The 21854-nt window shown below is 43.6% G+C and overlaps 1 protein-coding gene across 3 annotated transcripts in view; it reads left to right on the forward strand.

The window, feature by feature from the left end:
• dmxl1 (Dmx like 1) overlaps positions 1–21854 on the forward strand; it is a 259834-nt gene that overhangs the window by 189753 nt on the left and 48227 nt on the right. For 2 of the 3 annotated variants that reach the window (XM_078566607.1, XM_078566614.1), the window contains exons 31-34: positions 585–670; positions 6537–6738; positions 8829–8946; positions 16367–16429. In XM_078566607.1, coding sequence (XP_078422733.1) covers positions 585–670; positions 6537–6738; positions 8829–8946; positions 16367–16429 — 469 coding nt within the window. The remainder of the gene's footprint in view (positions 1–584; positions 671–6536; positions 6739–8828; positions 8947–16366; positions 16430–21854) is intronic. The other variant, XM_078566622.1, reaches the window with a different exon arrangement.

Consider the following 21854-nt stretch of genomic DNA (forward strand, 5'->3'; position numbering starts at 1 on the left):
ACTCTCCTTAAAACCTATCTCTTTGACCAAGCTTTTGATCATCTGCCCCAATATCTCTTTGTGACTTGGCATCCAAATTTGTTTTATAATGGTCCTGTGAAGCACCTTGGGATGTTTTATTGCATTAAAATATAAATAAAAGTTGTGCTCCATTCCTCCTAATGAAATCAAGCATACCATTTGCCTTTTATATTTAACTGCTTTCTCAATTTGTCTTATCACCTTCAAAAATTTATGTACATACAAATTCAAATCTCTGTTCCTGCAGCCCCTTTAAAATTGTACCATTTAGTTTATGTTGCCTGTCCACATTCATCCTACCAAAATGCATCACTTCATACACATTAAATTTAATCTGCCACAGATCTACCCACTGCACCAGTCTGTCGATGTCCTCTTGAAGTCTATTACTATCCACCTCATTGTTTACGGCATTTGAGTTTCATATTGTCAACAAAATATTGAAATTAAAGCCTGTATACAAAAGTACCATTGTACAGTTTGTCATACCTTAATTAACAAAAAAAGCTGTTGCAAATTAAATGAGTCTTTTTGTAATCATAACATTTCTTAATGTTATTTAGCTGGTCACTGATGCGATATGCTATGGTGCAGCTGGTGCTACATAATTTGAAGAACTTTTACCCAATGGCAGGGCTGGATCTTTCAGGTACCTAATTTCCGTCTCTATTTCTTTCATAGTGTAATTTTTTTTATTCGTTTATGGGATGTGGGCGTCGCTGGCCAGGCTAGCATTTATTACCGTCCCTAGTTGCCCCCTAGGTCAGAGGGAATTTTAAGAGTCAGCCACATTTTGTCCCCATGTGTGTTCTCTGCTCAAGGCAGTAACACATGTTGTGGGATGGCGAATTATTAATTTATCTTCACAATATGAATATGTTTATGCGTGATTATAATCTACAGGGATGAGAAATTTCCAACTTTTGGCAGAATTCCAACTTTTGGATCATGGAATTTTACCAGTATAATGTTTTTTTCTGACCTCCACCTTCCCCCAGCCGCCACCACCTCTAATGCAGCCAAAAGTGGGAGGAGAGAGTCTCAAAATCTGGAGAATCCCTGCCAATAATGAGGCCAGGAGTAGGCTCGGAAGTGCCACCACTTATCCTACTGGAGGGCACGCTCTGCTGCTGACCACTTGGTGGAGCCACAGGGCTTAGGCAGGCAGGAGATGAGTGGGCAGAACAGCAGAGCCCAATTCTCAATCTGGTGGGTGGGGTGGGGAGAGCAGCGAGCCCAAGTCTTGCTGGGTGTGGGGGGTGGTGTAGCAGAGCCTGAGTCTCAACAGGGTTTGGCAGGCCAGTGGTGGGGGGGTTTGGGTTGGGTGAAACGATGCTGAGTGAGTGTGGGTGGAGGAGAAGAGGGGGTATGGAAAGAGAGGCTGCTGAGTGATTGAGTTTATGTACATAGCTGCTGATTAAGTGGGGCGAGGGGGATTGGGAAGAGGCAGGGTGACCAACTGTCCAGGATTTTCTGGAATTGTCCCGGGTTTTGCCTCCCTGTTCTTCATCCCATATGTGAGCTTCCCAGGACACCATTTGTCCTGGAATTCTCCTGACAATGACTGTGAGATTGCTCAGAGCCTCTTCTTGTAGCTACCCAAGCATCTTTGGTGTACATGCACACGTGTTGTGCAGCCTTGGCAATCCACCTATCCCAAACCCCTGGTCAACAGTCCCACCAGCATTCCCCTGTCAAAGTATCCCTTACTTTTCTACCCCCCCATAAAACTGGTCACCCTGGGAAGAGGGGCTTCTGAGTAATGGGGTCCGGTGGATGGGGGGGATGGATGGTGGTGGTGTGGGAGTTGGAGAGAGGGGCATGTAAGTGGTGGGGGTGGTGAAGGGAGAGGGGCTGATTACAATGTATGGGGGGGATAGGGGCTTCACTGAGTCTCCTGGCACCAAGGAATTTGGAGAGCTTGGCTGAAACCTGTAGGAACACATAAAATAGGAATACATAAAATAGCATTGATCTTTAATGCACTAAGTTTAATTATATACTCAATGTTACTGCGCTGTGTTATGATCAGAATTGGTGGGGTTCCTTCAAGCCTAATCAGGGTGTTTTTATGTAAGGTGTGTATATTACCTTACTCTCAAGAGTGATTTTTTTTCTAAATAAAAGTAAATTCCAGCAGCAGGCTTTTTGGTGATTTTTAAAAATCAAGAAGGTTATTAATTATCTCACACTTGCTCCAGATGTTTAAAATGCATCGTCTCATTCACTGGTCTCATTCACACTCTCACATACGCAAAGATTAGATACAGATGAAGTTAGTCATAATTATAATAATTGATTTTATAATTGTGTCTATGTCCATCCAGGCCTGATGTCGTCTTAGTTGAGTTTGATACTTTAGTTGGAATGAAGGTCTTGTAGAAACAAAGGATTGGCATGAAGCTGTGAAACCTCTTGTAGATGAATAGCCAGGAGATTGGTTCCCAGGTGGACTTGGAAGCCAGAACAAGTGCAGTCTTTGGCTGCATTAGAAGACTTTGAGCTAACTCTCTCTTCGCTGCTCCCCACCACCCTAGTAGAGGGAGGATAATGATGGGAGATGGTTGGTGGGGGGGAGGGGGGGGTGGCGAGGGGGAGTGGAATAATGGGAGGCAGGGGGAGCGAGGATAAAAAGGGTAGATGGGGAAAGGAGAGGGGCAAGGGGAGAGGAGGAGGGGGGAGGGGCAAGGGGAGAGGAAGAGGGGGAGGGGCAAGGGGAGAGGAGGAGGGGGAGGGGCAAGGGGAGAGGAAGAGGGGGAGGGGCAAGGGGAGAGGAGGAGGGGGGAGGGGCAAGGGGAGAGGAAGAGGGGGAGGGGCAAGGGGAGAGGAGGAGGGGGAGGGGCAAGGGGAGAGGAAGAGGGGGAGGGGCAAGGGGAGAGGAAGAGGGGGAGGGGCAAGGGGAGAGGAAGAGGGGGAGGGGCAAGGGGAGAGGAAGAGGGGGAGGGGCAAGGGGAGAGGAAGAGGGGGAGGGGCAAGGGGAGAGGGGGAGGGGCAAGGGGAGAGGAAGAGGGGGAGGGGCAAGGGGAGAGGAAGAGGGGGAGGGGCAAGGGGAGAGGAAGAGGGGGAGGGGCAAGGGGAGAGGAAGAGGGGCAGGGGCAAGGGGAGAGGAAGAGGGGCAGGGGCAAGGGGAGTGGAAGAGGGGCAGGGGCAAGGGGAGTGGAAGAGGGGCAGGGGCAAGGGGAGAGGAAGAGGGGGAAGTGGAGAGAGAAAGAGGTGGAAGGGGAAAGGGAGAGAGAGGTGGAGGGGGAAAGGGAGAGAGAGGTGGAGGGGGAAAGGGAGAGAGAGGTGGAGGGGGAAAGGGAGAGAGAGGTGGAGGGGGAAAGGGAGAGAGAGGTGGAGGGGGAAAGGGAGAGAGAGGTGGAGGGGGAAAGGGAGAGAGAGGTGGAGGGGGAAAGGGAGAGAGAGAGGTGGAGGGGGAAAGGGGGAGAGAGAGGTGGAGGAGGAAGGGAGAGAGGTGAAGGGGGAAAGGGAGAGAGAGAGGTGGAGGGGGAAAGGGAGAGAGAGAGGTGGAGGAGGAAGGGAGAGAGGTGGAGGGGGAAAGGGAGAGAGAGAGGTGGAGGGGGAAAGGGAGGGAGAGAGGTGGAGGGGGAAAGGGAGGGAGAGAGGTGGAGGAGGAAGGGAGAGAGGTGGAGGGGGAAAGGGAGGGAGAGAGAGAGGTGGAGTGGGAATGGGAGGGAGAGAGGTGGAGTGGGAATGGGAGAGAGAGGTAGAGGGGGAAAGGGAGAGAGAGGTGGAGGGGGAAAGGGAGAGAGAGGTGGAGGGGGAAAGGGAGAGAGAGGGGGAGGGGGGAATGGGAGGGAGAGGGAGGGGGGAATGGGAGAGAGAGAGGTGGTGGGAAAGGGAGAGAGAGAGAGAGAGGTGCAGTGGAAAAGGGAGGGAGAGAGGTGGAGGGAGAAAGGGAGAGAGAGAGGTGGAGGGGGAAAGGAGAGAGAGAGAGGTGGAGGGGGAAAGGGAGAGAGAGAGAGGTGCAGGGGGAAAGGGAGGGAGAGAGAGGTGGAGGGGGAAAGGGAGGGGGAGAGAGTTGGAGGGGGAAAGGGAGGGAGAGAGAGGTGGAGGGGGAAAGAGAGGGGGAGAGAGGTGGAGGGGGAAAGGGATGGAGAGAGGGGTGGAGGGGGAAAGGGAGGGAGAGAGAGGTGGAGGGGGAAAGGGCGGGAGAGAGAGGTGGAGGGGGAAAGGGAGGGAGAGAGAGGTGGAGGGGAAAAGGGAGAGACAGGTGGAGGGGGAAAGGGAGGGAGAGAGAGGTGGAGGGGGAAAGGGAGGGGGAGAGAGGTGGAGGGGGAAAGGGAGGGGGAGAGAGGTGGAGGGGGAAAGGGAGGGGTAGAGAGGTGGAGGGGGAAAGGGAGGGAGAGAGAGGTGGAGGGGGAAAGGGAGGGAGAGAGAGGTGGTGGGGGAAAGGGTGGGAGAGAGAGGTGGAGCGGGAAAGGGAGGGAGAGAGAGTTGGAGGGGGAAAGGGAGGGAGAGAGGCGGAGGGGGGGAAATGGAAAGGGGGAGAGGGAGAGGCAGAGTGCGGGGAAGGAAAGGGAGAGAGAAGCGGAGGGGGGAAATGGAAAGGGAGAGAGGTGGAGGGGGAAAGAGGGAGATGAGGGAGGGAGAGAGAGCGGTGGAGGGGGAAGGAAGAGAGAGATGACGGGGAGAGAGATGGAAGGGGAAGGAAGAGAGAGGGTTGGAGGGGGGGAAAGAAGAGACGGGGCAGGAAGGAGAGAGTGAGTGGTAGTGCAGATTATCCCAGCTAGGAAAGCACAGTGCTGCACATGTACATTACAGTATTTCAACTTTAACATTGGTTTTGCTGGACAAGAATTGTCTGAAGGAACCTATCTCCGGCTTTAACATTAAACCCTATGGGAACCCATGATTCACTTAAAATTGTTTCACTTAAAGTTGTGATTTTCAAGAATGCAACCACAACTTGAAGTGAGGACTTATTGTATAACACTCAGAGACCAACATTCTAGAGATCCCATATTCCTCAAATGTTGTTTCATCTTTAAACAATGAGATGGTTAAACTTCACAGTACCCTTATTCAGGTCCATTTTTAACTAAATATCGGTCGCAGATTTTTTTACAGTCCATAGTTTAAATGCCCATCATCATGGTTAAGTTACAGCCATCTTGACAGGTTTGTGGCCACTCTGAAAGAATGATCCGACAGTCCATAATATCCAATATCCTCATGTTTGTACTGAGCATGATAGCTGCTTTACTATCTCCACCACTGAAAGTGGGCGGAGGTAACTTTTTCATCCGTTAGTCTAATTTTCTGTATACAATATATCTCAAAAACTAATGGGTGGATTCCAAGAAAATTTGGGATACAGGATATGGTCCAAGGGAGAATTGATCACTTTTTGGTGAAGATATTGATCCAGATCCTGGAATTTTTTAAAGGATCCATTAACATTTGGAGATGGTGAGAATTGACTTTTTTTAGAATGTTATTATGGCACAAAAGGAGGCCATTCAGCCGATTGAGTCCACACTAGCTCTCTGCTGAGCAATCCAATCAGTACCATTCTGCTGCATAGCCCTGCAAGTTTATTTCCTTGAAATGAGGTTTTATTTAGAATGTTGTTGATTGTTTTACAATATTGTAGATTGTCTCAGCTGCTGTGGTGGAATTTGTCACAGCTGTCAAAATGTGAGCAGAGTTTTCAAAGCAGGTTGTTGGATGTAAATTAGCTTGACGTCCCCTCCGTGAGATGAAACTCTCAATAAAAAGATTTATTTTTTTAGCTTTGTACTTAAAGAGCATCAACCAGACAGGAAAGGCCTCAAGGAAGACTTGAGTAATTGAAATAAAGTTAACACAGCATGGCAGGGGTATCCACTCTATTGAGTACCTGTTCACTTGTTGCTGTTTTATTTTTCCTGGCATATGAGGTCATGTTAATTTTCAAGAACTTTTCTTTCATGGATGTGAGCATTGCTGGCAAGGCTATAATTTGTTGCCCATCCCTAATTGCCCTAGAGAAGGTCATAGTGGGTTAAATTGGGGTCGCATTGGAAAATAGTTTGTGAAGTACTGCCATAGTTCTTCATTTCGCTTGTACATAATCTAGCAAGGTTGTTAGTTTGGGATTCATTCTGTCTTACAAGCACTAACTGCATTAAATGCTGAAATGCTGTCACTTTGGCGATTTTATACGAATGTGTTGGTTCACAGTCTTGATGATAATTAGAAGGTAAACAACAGGAAAATTCATATTTCTACCGACTTGAAGTCCAATAATTCCACCTACTTAGTGGCATAGAAGCATTTGCATTCACGACAGATCATGAAAAATGCCATAGTTGATTCCTTGTCACAAAAAATGTTTACACCTTTTTGTCTTCGGCCACTTTTCTAGAGGAAAGGAAGCACAAGATTTTGATTGGATGAAACATTTATGCAGTGGTCTTCCAATTCATTAGCTTTAATAACCTTATATCATTTTCCCAAATTCTCAGGTTTTATAATGTGAATTGTTTTTGCTATTTCATCAATGTTTTAGCATCTTTATTGCTCTCTTGCAGAACTCCCTGTTTGTTCCCCATCATGCCATGCAATTTTAAAAACTCTTCAACGCTGGGAACAAGTATTGCTTCGGCGCCTTGAATTATTTGGTGGCCCTCCTCCAGACTTCATCTCAATGCATGCCAGTGAAGGCACAATCTCTTCAGGTCCTGCTATTCTGGTCCATAAAGCATTGCTGGAACCCACCAATACACCATTTAAGTAAGAGGAACGAGCAAAAAATATTGGATAATTTTAACTATCCCAGAGCGGACAAGAATAAACATAATGCACAAAGTCAAAGTGAAAAATTATTAATCCATGGCTATTTTCTAGATCTATATGATTTTTGTCCAGTAAAGGAAGATGCATTGTTGACTTGCTTCTAGTTAAGGGACAAACTAAGCAAGGAAAGAGTTAGGAATTTGAGCCTACCTAAGTTGTGATTTCCATGTAAAAATAGAAAAGAATATTGAAAAGTCAAAGATAAGGATACTGGAGTGTAAGAAGGCAAATTCTAAGGAATTGGGAATTAGTTCTGAAAAGTATGAGCAGAACTTTAGGATCGATGAAGTCATCAAGCTCTGATGGCAAGCACCTTAGGCTGTTGAAAGAGAGGGGAAAGCAGAGGTTCTGACCATGATTTTTTAAGTTCTCTTCAAGTGTTCAAGTTGTATTGTAGAACAGGAAAGAAGATAATTTGACACATTTGTCCAATAAGGAAAGCAGATTAAACTGGCTAACTGTAGACCAGTTGGTTTAATGTTGATTTTGGGTAAATATTTAGAATCCATAATTCGATATGAAATTAATGAGCATTTAGAAATGCATAGGTTAATTCACAGCAGCTAGCACAAATTTATTAAAGACAAATGTTTGACAGATTTAATAACATCATTTGGAGCTGTAACTGATTAGCTAGATTAAGAGAATGAGGTAGATGTATATATGGATTTTCAGAATGTATGCAATAAGGTGCCTCAAGAGACTTGTTAGAGAAGTTTAGGCATATGATATGAGGAAATATAATAGCATGGATAGCCATTTAGTTGACGGAGTTAAGATAAATGGGTGTTACTGAGATTGTAGCAAGTTCGAAAAAGGATCAGAGTACCTCTTGGTTCAATGCTAATTCCACTTTTATTCTTGAAATATGGAGATAATTTGAACTTTGATGTAAGGAACACAGTCTTGAAACTTTCTGGCAACCAACGATAGGGAGGTTTGGTAAATATTGAGGAGAACTGTAAAAGATACCAGCTAGACTAATGGAATGACCAGAAGCATGGCTATCAATGTGAGGTAATAGATTTTAGGAGGAAAGCAAGGAATTAGGTTATATATTCAATGGAAAGGCACTGTCTCTGTTCACGCACACTTTTCAGAGGGTTCCAGTATACAGGGGGGTATGCAAACTTGTATTGATTACACAGGGACAAGCAACACAGCATGCCACTACCTGTGTGGTCCATGTGGCTATCTTCAGTGAGGAGGCTCTCAGCCCAGAGCGCTATCTGCCCTCGGGGAATCAAAATGTCAGCAGTAGCATGTGAACACATTTCTCCCCCATAATTTCCTGAAAGCACATAATAAAGGACAACAGTATTTTAGATTTTATTGATAGGGGCATAAGGTAGAAGAGTAAAGAAATAATTATACATTCATACAAAATACTGGTAAGACCACAGTTAGAGCAATTTGCAATTTTGAGTGTGCTATTAAAGAAAGGACATTAAACCCATAGTATGCAGTGTAGACTGACCAGACTTAATGTCAAGGATCAGAAAATGTAATTATGAAAAGATCCTTGTGATACTGAGTTTTCAAGTTAAAAAGATTTTCAAAGTGGATAGGGAACTCCTATTTCCTCTGGATGAGGTGTCAGTTACAAGGGTTGTTTAACAGAGCCCAGGAGAAATTCTGCGATGGTTGTTGGAATATAGAATTTTTTGACAAAGGTATTTGTGAGGCAGAGCAAATTGCATCTTTTAAGGGAAAATTCACTATTTGTAGGCTATGATACAGGGCAATGGGGAGAGCAAGGCAGTGAGATTAGTTTTGCATTGCTTTCACAAAAAGCCAGTGCAGACTTACTGAGACTAATGGTAGTCTTCTTTGCTGGAAACTGTATTTCTATGGTTCTAATATTGCACTTTAATGAAATATGGGCACTATTATTTGTATTTTCACTTGGAGATTTTCAGTGAAGAAGGTGCTTTTTTTTCTATTTTCAATTATACTATTAAGTGGAGGGTGGGAACCATCTACTAAAAGGCAATTACCGCATATTTGAAATTACTTCTTCTCTGTAGGTCAAAACACCATACTGTACTTCCTGTAAAGAGACTTTGGCAATACCTCGTCAAACAGGAAGAAGTACAAGAGATCTTCATTAGAAATATTTTCACAAAAAAGAGATCCCAAAATGAGGTCTGTGATACTAGAATAAATGAAATGTTTAAACTTGTTTCATCTTCGCTATCTACTTATTGTTACTATTCATGTCTTTCTTTCCATGTAACCCTATATATTGTCAATGGCTGAATGGTAGTTATTTTAAAATTAGATGATAATGAGTCTGTTATCTGTTTAAGAAGGCTGAAGGAGTTTTGTCAGGAATTAACTGGCTCTTTACTAAAGTTTGTTACATGATTACTAATTAAAGATCACAAGTATTGTGAAACAAATTCAAAATACATGATTGAAAAATCAGGAAATTTTAAAGTACTTATGATGCAACCGTTTCTCTGATTCTGGGACCGTTGCATATAATGCATGTAAAATTCTGCTGTTATTTATTCTAGGGTAGTGCCATCACAAAACAAGCTAAGAAAGTAACTGTCTGTTTGTGTACACATTGAAGGTGCTGCACTAGACCCAAGCCTGTTTACTCATGTCTATATTATGTTTCTGTTTCCATAATCACAACTGTAACCTACCACTGCACCTCTGGAATGACACAGCAGGTACAGTAGCTTAGTGGTTTTGTTACTGGATTAATTGTTCCAAGACACGGATCTTAATCTTAGCATGGCAGTTGGGGAATTTAGGTTCAGTTAATTTAAATGTTTCCTCATTCATAGGACATGGACGCCACTGACAAGACCGCTATTAATTTCCCTTGAGAAGGCGGTAGTAAACTGCTTTTTTGAACTACTGCAATGTAGTGTAAGTACACCCACAATTCTGTTAGGTAGAGAGTGACAAAGGAACAGCAGTATATTTCCAAGTCAAGATGCTGTGTGACTTGGAGGGCAATGTGGAGGTGGTGGTGTTCCCAGGTGCAGTCTCTGCCCTGGTTCTTCTGAGTTCTTTCTGGTTTGGAAATTGCTGCCAAAGAAGCCTTGGTGAGTTGCCACAGTGCCTTTTATAGGTGTTGCATGGTGCACCAGTGGTGGAGGGTGTAAATGTTTACAGTGGTGGATGGGGTCCTGGATGGTGCTGAACTTTGAGTGTTATTGGAGCTGCACTCAGCAAGAGAAATAGAGGGTATCCCATTACCAACACTGTCAAGGATGGATGCACCTGTGACAGGTAGATTGGTGTGTCACAAAGTCAGGCAGGGTTTTCTTATGTGTTAGTACTTTCACTACCTGCTATAATGCCAGTCTGGCAGCTTTGTCTTTCAGGGCTCAGTCAGCCACTCTTGATGTACATTGAAGTCCCCCATCCAGGGTATGTTCTGTATCTTAAATAAATAATTCTGGAATATAAAGCTGGTATCAGTCATGGTGACGATAAAGCTACCTGATTCCTGTAAAAACTCAATTAGTGTAAATATATCTTTTAGGGAAGGACATCTGCTATTCTTACCTGGTCTGGATCATACATGATTCCAGACCGACAGCAATATGGTTGACTTTTAACTGCCCTTTGAAATGGCCTAGCAAGCCACTTGGCTGTATCAAAGCCACTTCCAAGCTCTGTAATCACGTGAACTGCAGCAGTTTGAAACAGGAGCTCACAACCACCTTCTCAAGGGCAAGTGGGGCAGGGCAATGAATGCTGGTTTTGCCAGTAATGCCTATTTCAGTGAATGAATTTTTTAAAAAAACTATCTCCATGCTTTTGGCTGACATTTCCACCACTTCCTGCTGGAGTTAACCTTCCCATTCTGCTCACCATATGCATCACTTTGGACTCTGACAACAGATCAATCACTAAATTACCCCCTAGCACATCAAAACTTCCTGCCGAATGTCAAGTCACACTTGAACAAAGATCTTTCCATCCATGACCATAACATGGATAATTATATTTGGCCGCCTGCTTTGACTGAAACTTGGCTCACCATGCCGGTTACTGAAACCTCCCTGCCTTACAAATATACTTTGCATCATCTGGTCTACCTAAAGTTTCTCAATGGCTGTGTGGCACTGATCACCAAGTCACACCTTGGTTCATTCCCCTTGCTCTTCTGGCCTGCTTTACCTTATTCCATCCCTCCCAGCTCTGCTTTACAATCTGTTTTGCCCACCCCACCACCTTCACAAGCCTCACCCTGTGTTTATCAATGGGAGGCCCTCCATTTTTCTCCTTCTGCTAAAGTGACTCCAATTCTTCAGTGATTTTAATTTCTGTATAGCTCTTCTTTTCCTCTTGTCCTCTGCCCTCCCATCCTTCCTAAACTTCTGCTTTCATATAAAACATTCCTACCCATGTTCATAGCCACCCCTAAATGTTGCCATCACTCATTCTGCTCCTATGGTTTCAATCACTGATCAGGCCATCTCTTATATTCCTTACCTCTCACTTCCTACCCATTTGCTTCTGCATTTCTTTTCCTCACTATCAGCCTTAAAGGTTTTGCCTCAGCCACTTCCACTTTCACCTCCAACAACAAATATGCAGAGTTTGTGGACTTGGCTATCACAAACCATCTATTCGCCTACCTCAGTGCTTTCCCCTCTTGTTCCACCAAGCTAAACATCTCTAGGCTTTCCTTTGCTGTAACCACAAGACTACATGTTTCTCTAGTTCTCTATCTTGTCTCGTTTCCTCACCAAGCTCATTCACCTCCTGCTTATGTCCAACTCCCTTTCAACCATGTCAGGCCCATCTCCCGTTCATCAGCCCTCACACCTTCCTCTCCCTCCCAGAACCATGATAGGGCCCCCCTTGTCCTCACTTGTCACACCACCAGCCTCCGCATTCAAAGGATCATCTTCTACCATTTCCGCCAACTCCAGCATGATGCCACCGCCAAACACATCTTCCCTTCACCCCCCCGGCGGCATTTTGCAGGGATCGTTCCCTCCGGGACATCCTGGTCCACTCCTCCATCACCCCCTACACCTCAACCCCCTCCCACGGCACCTTCCCATGCAACTGCAGAAGGTGCAACACCTGCCCCTCTACTTCCCCCCTCCTCACTGTCCAAGGGCCCAAACACTCCTTTCAAGTGAAGCAGCATTTCACTTACACTTCCCTCAATTTAGTCTACTGCACTCGCTGCTCCCAATGCGGTTTCCTCTACATTGGAGCGACTAAACACAGACTGGGTGACCGCTTTCCAGAACACCTTCGGTCCGTCCGCAAGCATGGCCCAGACCTTCCTGTCGCTTGCCATTTCAACACTCCACCCTGCTTTCATGCCCACATGTCCGTCCTTGGCATGCTGCAATGTTCCAATGAAGCTCAACGCAAACTGGAGGAACAGCACCTCATCTTCCGACTAGGCACTTTACAGCCTTCCGGACTGAATATTGAGTTCAACAATTTTAGATCATGAACTCTCCTCCATCCCCACTCCCTTTCAGATCCCCCTTTTTTCCAATAATTTATATAGGTTTTTCTTTTCCCACCTATTTCCATTATTTTTAAAATGTATTTCCATCCATTGTTTTATCTCTACCTTTTAGCCTATTTCAATCCCTTCCCCCCACCCCACCCCACCCCCACTAGGGCTACCTGTACCTTGCTTGTCCTGCTTTCTACCCTTTATGTCACCTGTTAGCACATTCCTTAGATAATATCATCACCTTCAACACCTCTTTGCCCTTTTGTCTATGACATCTTTTGGCTATCTCCACCTATCACTGGCCCTCTATCCAGCTCTACTTGTCCCACCCCCCCTTAAACCAGCTTATATTTCACCACTTTTCTATTTTTCCTTCGTTTTGTTGAAAAGTCATACAGACTCGAAACTTTAACTGGGTTCCTCTCCGCAGATGCTGTCAGACCTGCTGAGTTTTTCCAGGTATTTTTATTTTTGTTTTGGATTTCCAGCATCCGCAGTTTTTTGCTTTTAACTAATTGGAGGAGTAGTTCCATAAATAGCCCCATCCTCCATGATGGGAAGCCCATCAAACGAGCCTCGCAGCTATGTCCTTTAGAAATTGACCAGCTCGGTCAGTAGTGCTGCTACCAAGCCACTCTTGGTGATGAATACAGAGAAGAGGTGGTATAAGGAGCAAGGTATGAGCAATCGTGCCAAAGGCCAATTGTTATGACCCAGCAGTTGGTAAAGCTGAGCTATTCAAAAATTCCAGAGGGAAACTTTAAATAACCTGTATGTTTGAGATCAGCTCTAAATTCAGGAATCAGGCCACCAGTTCTCAAGAGATTTTATATTGAACTAAATGAAACATTTTATTAAGTTACAGTACATTAAACACATACACATGGCTACAAATTACAACTATCATAACTTTTAACAAATCCCCAGACTAATCTCTACTAAGGCAACAGCAATCCATAGATTTTTAAGCATACACCAGGCAAAGCATATTCACCTTACAAATTCAAAATGAGGTTCCTTGCACTTTGGTTCCTTGCAGACACAGCCTTGTCAGTGCAAAAGACAAGGCTTGAAGCATTTGCAACTATCTTCAGCCAGAAGTGCCGAGTGGATGATCCACTTCTCCCTCCTCCTGAGCTCCCCAGCATCACAGATGCCAGTCTTCAGCCAATTCAATTCACTCCACGTGATATCAAGACACGGCTGAAGGCACTGGATACTGTAAAGGCAATGGGCCCTGACAACATTTCAGCAGTCGTATTATAGACCTGTGCTGCAGAACTAGCTTAGATCCTAGCCAAACTAAATTAGTACAGCCATAACACTGGCATCTACTTAGAAATGTGGAAAATTGCCCAGGTATGTCCTGTCCACAAAAAAGTAGGACAAATCCAACCTGGCCAATCACCACCATCATCCACCACCTTAAACATTCACTCCCTCCACCACCAACACACAGTGGCAGCAGTGTGTACCATTTACAAGATGCACTGCAGCAACTCACCAAGACTCCTTTGACAGCATCTTCTAAACCTACGACCTCTACCACCTCTAAGGACAAGGGCAGCAGGTGCATGGGAACACCACCACATGCAAGTTCTCCTCCAAGCCACACCATCTTCACTTGGAACTATGTTGTCATTCTTTCACTGTCACTAGGTCAAAATCCTGGAACTCCCCTCCTCACACCATTGTGGGTGTTCTTACACCACATGGACTGTGGTGGTTCAAGAAGGCTACTCATGACCACCTACTCGAGGGCAATTAGGAATGGACAATAAATGCTGGCCTAGCTGCTGACGCCTACATCCCATAAAAGAATAATAAAAATAATCCTTTCCATCATTCAGTGTGCAAAACTGCAAAGAGTATTCCAACTATAGTCTCGCAAAACTATGATTGATCATCACCTCTTTTTGTATTCAGTGTCACTATATATAAAGTTAATAATTTTCAATTTTCATGCCTTCCTGCCTGCTGAAGATGGTGTTTATCTCCCTGTCCTTCAATTCCATTGAGAATTTTACCAATTAGGGCGGCGTTATATTCTCTGTTCCCTTTCCCAAATATATTACTTCACGTTTATCTAATTTGAATCATAATCATCATGTACCTGATCATTCCCTAGCTGGTATGTTGCTTGTAGTCCCTCACATTCTTTCTCATTGTTTGCCATGTCTTTGTCTCTTATCAGGAAATGAGCTTTTGTAGTTCTAATATTGCCTAATTGCTGATTAAGTTGGGTCTATATTCTCTGAAGGTGCTCAACAGGATGGATATTGAGAGGTTGTTTCACCTGGCTTTGGCTGTAGTTTCAGGAAAGGGGGCTGATCATTCAGGACTGAGCTGAGGAGAAATTTCTTCTTTTAAAGGGTTATGAATCTTTGGAATTCTCTACCACAGAAGGTTATGGATGCGCCATCATTGAATATATTTGAGGCTGAGATAGAGGCATTTTTGGCCCTCGTAATCAAGTGGTGTGGTGAGCTGGTGGGAAAGTGGAGTTGAAGCCCAAGATCAGCCATGATTATATTTCAGGCTCGATGGGCTGTATGGTCGTCTCCTGCTGCAATTTCCAATGTTCTTATATAAATGGCATTGTCTTGTAGCTCCTGGGTGTTCTACTGCTTAATTAAAATATTGATAATATACACTTTTAAGATTATAGAGCAATAAGAGTTTAATTTAGTTGAGTTTTGCTGAAAAAAAGATGCTGTTGAAGCTTTTTGTCTTGCACTCATCAGAACAGAATCGCAAGAATACCAATTGTAAAGGGAACAACAATTTGTAGTGCATGAGTAGAGAGTGCTGATTGGTTGGCCAGTGGACTCTGATAGAGGCATTGCCATGGAGAATGCACCAGGGAACGGTTAACTACCAAGCTTTTGTTTAAATTTAAACCAGGCAGGTCGACTCTGATTAGTCAAGGCATTGCCATGGGGAATGAATCAGGCAGTAGCTGTCCCGCATGCTTTTGTTTAGTTGAAAAAGGCACAATGCATGACATGCTCCTTCTGTCTGTAAAGGGCAGGGCCCTGTGTGTTCATGTGTGTAGCTTCTAGCATACATAAGTGAGCCACACTGTGACCCCAAAAGGACGATCTGCCTATCACCCAAATGAGTAATGTGGTATATGAATTTCAGTGCTGATGTGATGCCAGATATGTCGGCCATATTTCCTAACGCCTGGTAGATCGTATCAAACAGCATATCCCTTTGGCTGTTCACAACAGGCAAAGAACTGACTATACACAACCAACCCATGCTTGCAAAACTCAAAACATGGTGTCCAACATTAGATGTGATTCCTCAATTAGAAAGCACTTGCTAAACGATCCTCACTGTGCTAAGAATTACACTGATGACCAATTTAAGATTATCAGTTGGGCTCACAGTGTGACTCACTTAAGTGTGCTCGAAGCTACATACCTTCAGGGCCCTTCTTTTGCAGACAGGAGTATATCCACACATTGTGCCTTTTTCAACTGAACACAAGTTTCGGAAACAGTCATTCCCCAAGACAGTACCTTGACCTGAGTTGACCTGCCTGGTTTGAATTTAAACAAAAGTTTGGCAGTTAACTGCTCCCTGGTACCTTCTCCATGATAATACCTCTGCCGATCAGAGTCCACTTGCCAATCAATCAGCGCATTCTTCTCGTGCAGTATAAATTGATGTTCCCTTTACAATTGGTATTCTTGCAAATCTGTCCTGACGAATGCAAGCCGAAAAGCTTCGACAGCATATCTTTTCAGCAATACTCAAATACTGTACTCCCAAATGACTATTATTTGAGTTTATAAAAACAAAACATTTGTCCCAAATATCTTATATAATCCTGTTAAAAATATTAAAAGAAATGGCCAATCTAATTTTATCTGGGAGATTATTTTGCATTTTTTATATCAAATTAGTCTAATAGGACTTCCAAGTAGCGATAGAAAAACAAATGTAATGTTTATATGTAGTGTTTATTGTTAGGTCCTGTAATCCTTTTCACTTTTTAATATAAAGAACAGATCGTCACCTTTAGCAATATTTTGTAATTCATGCTTAATTCATTTTGTTTAAACCATTTGTCTTGTGGCTGTTCTTTGTTCTGTGATGTAGTCAGTAGACACTTCCAATGAAACAATCAGAAATTCTATGATGGAGGAACCTAGCATCGACAAGGTACAGCTCAATTGTTAATATCATCTCTGGCACTGAATGTCGTGTTCTCCCCAGGAAATACTGTTCTGTAATGTAATGTTAGCATCAAGCCTAACATAATTTGAATAAATAAATAGCTGAGTCTGCATTTTAAAATCTATATATTCAAATAAACTCAAATGCCTGGGGAGACCACACATGAAATTAAGTTCATAAACTGCCAGGGTAACAGTATTCACCATATCATGTATTTGGAAATATAAACATTTCCTTTTACTTGGTGTGCTAGTGAATTGCAAATAAACAGGTATGGGTTGGTTTTTCCTTTACTTGCAAAGATGCTAATTTTGACATATGCACATTTATGTTTTAGCATGAGGTAAAGTTGCTGTTTTTCACGACAGTTTCAGATATGTTTCATTGGAACTTTGAAGAATTAAAAATGCAGATATGCATCAGTATCAGGCAAATTAAGCTAGTGAGAAATGAGGAGCACTATCTTACATGTAGGGCAAAGTTTTTACCTCACGCATCCGACCGACTTGAGCGTAAAATGACGAGCATTGATGTCGGGCGTGTGCCCCAACATCACGCAGTCGCACAATATTTCGGTCGGCGGGTGGGCGCCAGTGTTGGCAACGTGCCTGCCGACAATTAAAAGGCCTGTTAAGGCCATTAAAAAGATAATTGAACGAAATTTTTCACTACCCGTCCAACCTTACGTTTGGCGGACAGACTAAAAGGCGAAGTGGCCTTTGCATCCCACCCATGGGTAAGGTTTCCTAAAGCAAATAAAAATAAAATAAAAATTTTTAAATATAATTAATGACAGAGTCACAGGAGGGGACATGTTTTATAACATTTTTCATATCTTTATTTTTTTAAAACTCTTCATCTCCCTGAGGCAGCTCTGTGCCTCAGGGAGATTATGAAGCGCACGCTCGCGCGCAGGCGCGAAGTTTGCGCTCGCCCTCCTCCTTCCCGCCTGCACAGGCAGCACTGAGTGCTGCCGCTCGCGTTTCAAGGCCCGCCCAGCGTGAAATCGCTTTTTGGCCTCAATCGCGGGCGGCTTTCAGCTTCCCAACCGCCCCCGCTGAGCCCACCCGATAAGGTCAAGATTCTGCCCATAGAATAGCTAAGAACCGTACAGACTGACATGTTAAAGCATTTTAAATATTCTACTCAAATGGTCTTTAATGAAGAAGCCTTCAAATACCTTCTATTATGGCTCGTAATATGTTAAATATTGCAATTGGGCAAATTTTTTCTACCCGTTATGTTTTGCTGTGTATGTGCAGGACTTAGTAAATTCACATTTACTATATTTAAATCCTGATTAAAATTACCACGTACAAGAAGCGTTCTCCAGAATTTCTGCAAGTTATGCCTATTGAGAACTCTTCTGTTCTACTTTGTACGAAGTGTGGAGGATCTCCATAAGGGATGTAGACCATTAAGCCCCTTGAGCCTATTGCTCCATTTCAGAACATCATGGTTGATCTGTACCTCAACTCCATTTACCTGCGATTGATCCATAGATACCCCTACCTAATGAAAATCTGTCAATTTCAGTCTTGAAAGTTTCAATTGACCAAACATCCATGGCCTTTTTGAGGAGAAGAATTCTACATTTCCAGTACTTTTTCTGTGAAAAAGGAACTTCCTGATTTCACTCTTGAAAGGCTTTGATCTAATTTTAAGATTGTGCCCAGTTCAGCCAGCAGGGGCAAAAGCTTTCCTGTATCTACTTTTAAACGCTGCAATTAAGTCATGCTTCAATCTTCTAAATTCAAGAGCATTCAGACCAGTTATGCAACCTATCTTAATCTAACTCATCAAGGACTGTTGTCATTTTGGTAAATCTGTGCTACATCCCCTAGAAGAAGAATATTGTCTTCCCATGCATTACCAAGAATGGAATGTAGTACGGTATTTCAGCTGGAGCCTGACCAAGGCTGTACAACTGAAACATAACTTTTCCTATCCTGTATTCCAACCCTCAAGAGATAAATGTTATAATTCCATCAATCCTTTTGATGATTTTCTGTACCTGTGCCTGGACAATTCCTTTGCTCCTTGTCATTTTCTAATCTTTTGCCATTTAGAAAATATTCTGAATTATCTTTTTGGATCCAAAGTGGTTGACCTCAAATTGAACACCCATGTACCACAGTTTTGCCCACTCACTTAATCTGACTGTGTCACTTTATAACTTCCTGTTGCCATCTACAAAACGTACATTTCCTCCTAATTTAGTGTCATCTGCAAACTTGGATAAAAGAATAGTTTTATATCTTATATGTCAAAACCCTGGTTAAAAAGCTGAGCTCCCAGTACCAATCCCTGGGGACACGACTTGCCACATTTCTTCAATGAGTACATTCCCTTTATTTCTACTTTGTCTCCAAACACCCAACCAATTTGCAACCTATGTCTACTTCCAATCCCACATGCCTTGTTTTTACTAATAATCTCTTGTACAGAGCCTTATCAGAATCCCGCAGGAAGTTCAGACAGACAACATGCAAAGACAACATCCATAGACACTCCCATGTTTACCTTGTTAGAATCTTACTGAAGATTAGCCAGTCTTGACTTATTCTTTCAAATTTATTCTGACTCTATGATCAGCTCATACTTTTTCAAATGCTCAGTCATTCTGTCCCTGATGGTAGACATCTGTGTATATCCTACACCCCTGCCCCCTTTTCCTCAACGACATTCCCTTCCTTGATACAATTCGTAAATAAGGATTGAATGACCATATGTACCCTGAAGACACCAGCTTAACTTCTTCCTTCAACCAGACATGCTGTCAGACTTTGTTTAATATCAAATCATTGATTAATCAAAACTTCCTTTAATTAAACTGAGAAGTTTGAAGCCATGATCTTCAGCCCCACATAAACTGCTTTCGTGTCATTGACCAACTTCTTCCCCAGTCACTTGCTCGGAGTGAATGAAACAATACGAAACCTTAGTATTCCGCATAACACAGAGGTGAGCTTCAAACCACACATCCTTTTGATCATCAAGACTACTTGCTTCCATCTTAGCAACCTTGTCCCCTTGCCACCTCCTCCACTGAAAGCCTTTTATCATTTACGAACTAAATTTTTCCAGTGTTATTTAAAGCCTTTCCTCCACTACCCTGTATACATTCTAACTCATCCAGAATCCATCTACCTGCATGCTGCCTTGCACCAATTTTGGTGCAGTATAGGTTCCACCAGGACCACTCGGCTCCAGACCTCATTACAGCCTTGATCAAAATGTGGACAAAGGAACTAAATCCCAGAGGTGAGGTGAGAGCGACTGTGCATGGCATCAAGGCAGCATTTGATTGAGTGTGGCAGAATGGAGCCCCAGTAGAATTGAAGTCAGTGACAAAACTCTCCACTGACTAGAATCATTACAAACACTAAGGAAGATGGTTGCAGTTGTTGGTGGCCAATCATTTTAGCCCCATGAATTCGCTGCCTGAGCTCCTTAGGGCAGTGTTCTAGACCCAAACGTTTGCTTCATCAATGATCTTTCCTCCATCATAAGTGTGAATGTTCACTGATGATTGCAGAGTGCTCGGTTCCATCCGCAACTCTTGAGGCAATTAACACCTGTGCACTCATGCATCAATATCTGGACAGTTCAGGCTTTTCATGGCATATAACATTCATTCACACAAGAGCCAGGTATTGTCCATCTCCAGTAAGGAGGAGTCAAATCACCTCCCTTTGACATCCAACAGCATAACCATTGTCAAATCCTCCTCCATTAGCATCCTGGCAGGTCACCATTGTCTAGAAACCTAATGGGATCTGCCAGGGGACAACATCCTGCAAGGCAATCACTTCCCCAAAGCCTTTCAACCCTCTGCAAAGCACAAGTCAGGAATATGATGAAATACATTCCACTTGCCTGGATGAGTGTAGCTCCAACAGCACTTAAACTTGACACCACCCAGGCCAAAACAGCCTGTTTAATTGGCTGCTATAGAGCAGAAGTGTTTCTAATTCGTGTTTGGGAGAATTTTCTACACAAGTATGTTTTCCGTCCAACAAGGAAGGAGACATTGGTGGATCTGGTTCTGGGGAGTGAGGTGGAACAAGTGAATCAAGTGTCAGGAGGGGAACATTTAGGGGACAAAGATCATCATATCATAAGGCTAAGGTTAGCTACATAAATAGCCAAAGAGCAATCCAGAGTAAAATTAATTAATCAGAGGAGAGCTAATTTCAACGGGTGAGAATGGATCTGTTCCAGGTAAATTGGAAAGGAAGATTGGCAGGCAGCACTGCAAATGAACAATGGGATGCCTTTAAAGAGGAGATACTTTGGGTACAGTTGAGGTACATTCTCATGAGGGGAATTGGTAGGGCAAACAAAGTCAGAGCTCCCTAAATGATAAAAGAAATTCTAAGATGAAGCAGAAAAAAGGCACCTATGACAGATGTCGGGTTGATGATACAAGTGAGAATCAATAAAAAGATCAGAGAGGAAGTGAAAAATGTTATTATCTTAGTGGAGACCAGTAAAAAAGAAATTCGAACTCCCGTTTATCAGCTGAAAGGATTATGCTACAGGATTTCGCATTTCAAATAGAAACCTTTACAATTTCAGAGTTAAACAAAGCAAGTACTACATTTTGTGAACACTTATTCTTTGAGCCCAAAGGTCTCAACAAACACTCCCTATTCTACTTCTGTTTCCACCCAAGGGTTTTTTTTCCATTCAAGGAATGTGGGCTTTGCTGGCAAGGCCAGCATTTATTGCCCTTCCCTGGCTGCCCTTGGGGTGGTGGTGGTGAGCTGCCTTCTTGAACCGCTGCAGTCCATGTGGTGTAGGTCCACCCACAGTGCTGTTAGGGAGGGAGTTCCAGGATTTTGACCCAGTGACAATGAAGGAATGGCGATATAGTTCCAAGTCAGGATGCTGAGTGGTTTGGAGGGGAACGGCCAGGTGGTGATGTTCTCATCTATCTGCCCTTGCCCTTCTAGATGGTAGTGGTTTTGGAAAGTGCTGTCTAAGGATTCTTGGTGAGTTTCTGCAGTGCATCTTGTAGATGGTGCACACTGCTGCTCCTGTGCATCAGTGGTGGAGGGACTGAATGATGGGGTGCCATTCGGGTTGCTTTGTCCTGGGTGGTGTCAAGCATCTTGAGTGTTGTTGGAGCTGCACTCACCCAGGCAAGTGGGGAGTATTCCATCACACTCCTGACTTGTGCTTTGTAGATTGTGGACAGGCTTCAGGGAGTCAGGAGGTGAGTTACTTGCCACAGGATTCCTAGCCTCTGACCTGTTGTAGCTACAGTATTTATATGGCTTGTCCAGTTCCACGTCTGGTCAGTGGTAACCCCCAGGATAGTGAGGGATTCAATGATGGTAATGCCATTAAATGTCAAGGAGCAATGGTGAGATTCTTTCTTGTTGGAGATGGTCATTGCCTAGCA

Source organism: Cetorhinus maximus, chromosome 2 (assembly GCF_964194155.1).
Source record: "Cetorhinus maximus chromosome 2, sCetMax3.hap1.1, whole genome shotgun sequence".
In the NCBI taxonomy this organism is placed as follows: Eukaryota; Metazoa; Chordata; class Chondrichthyes; order Lamniformes; family Cetorhinidae; genus Cetorhinus; species Cetorhinus maximus.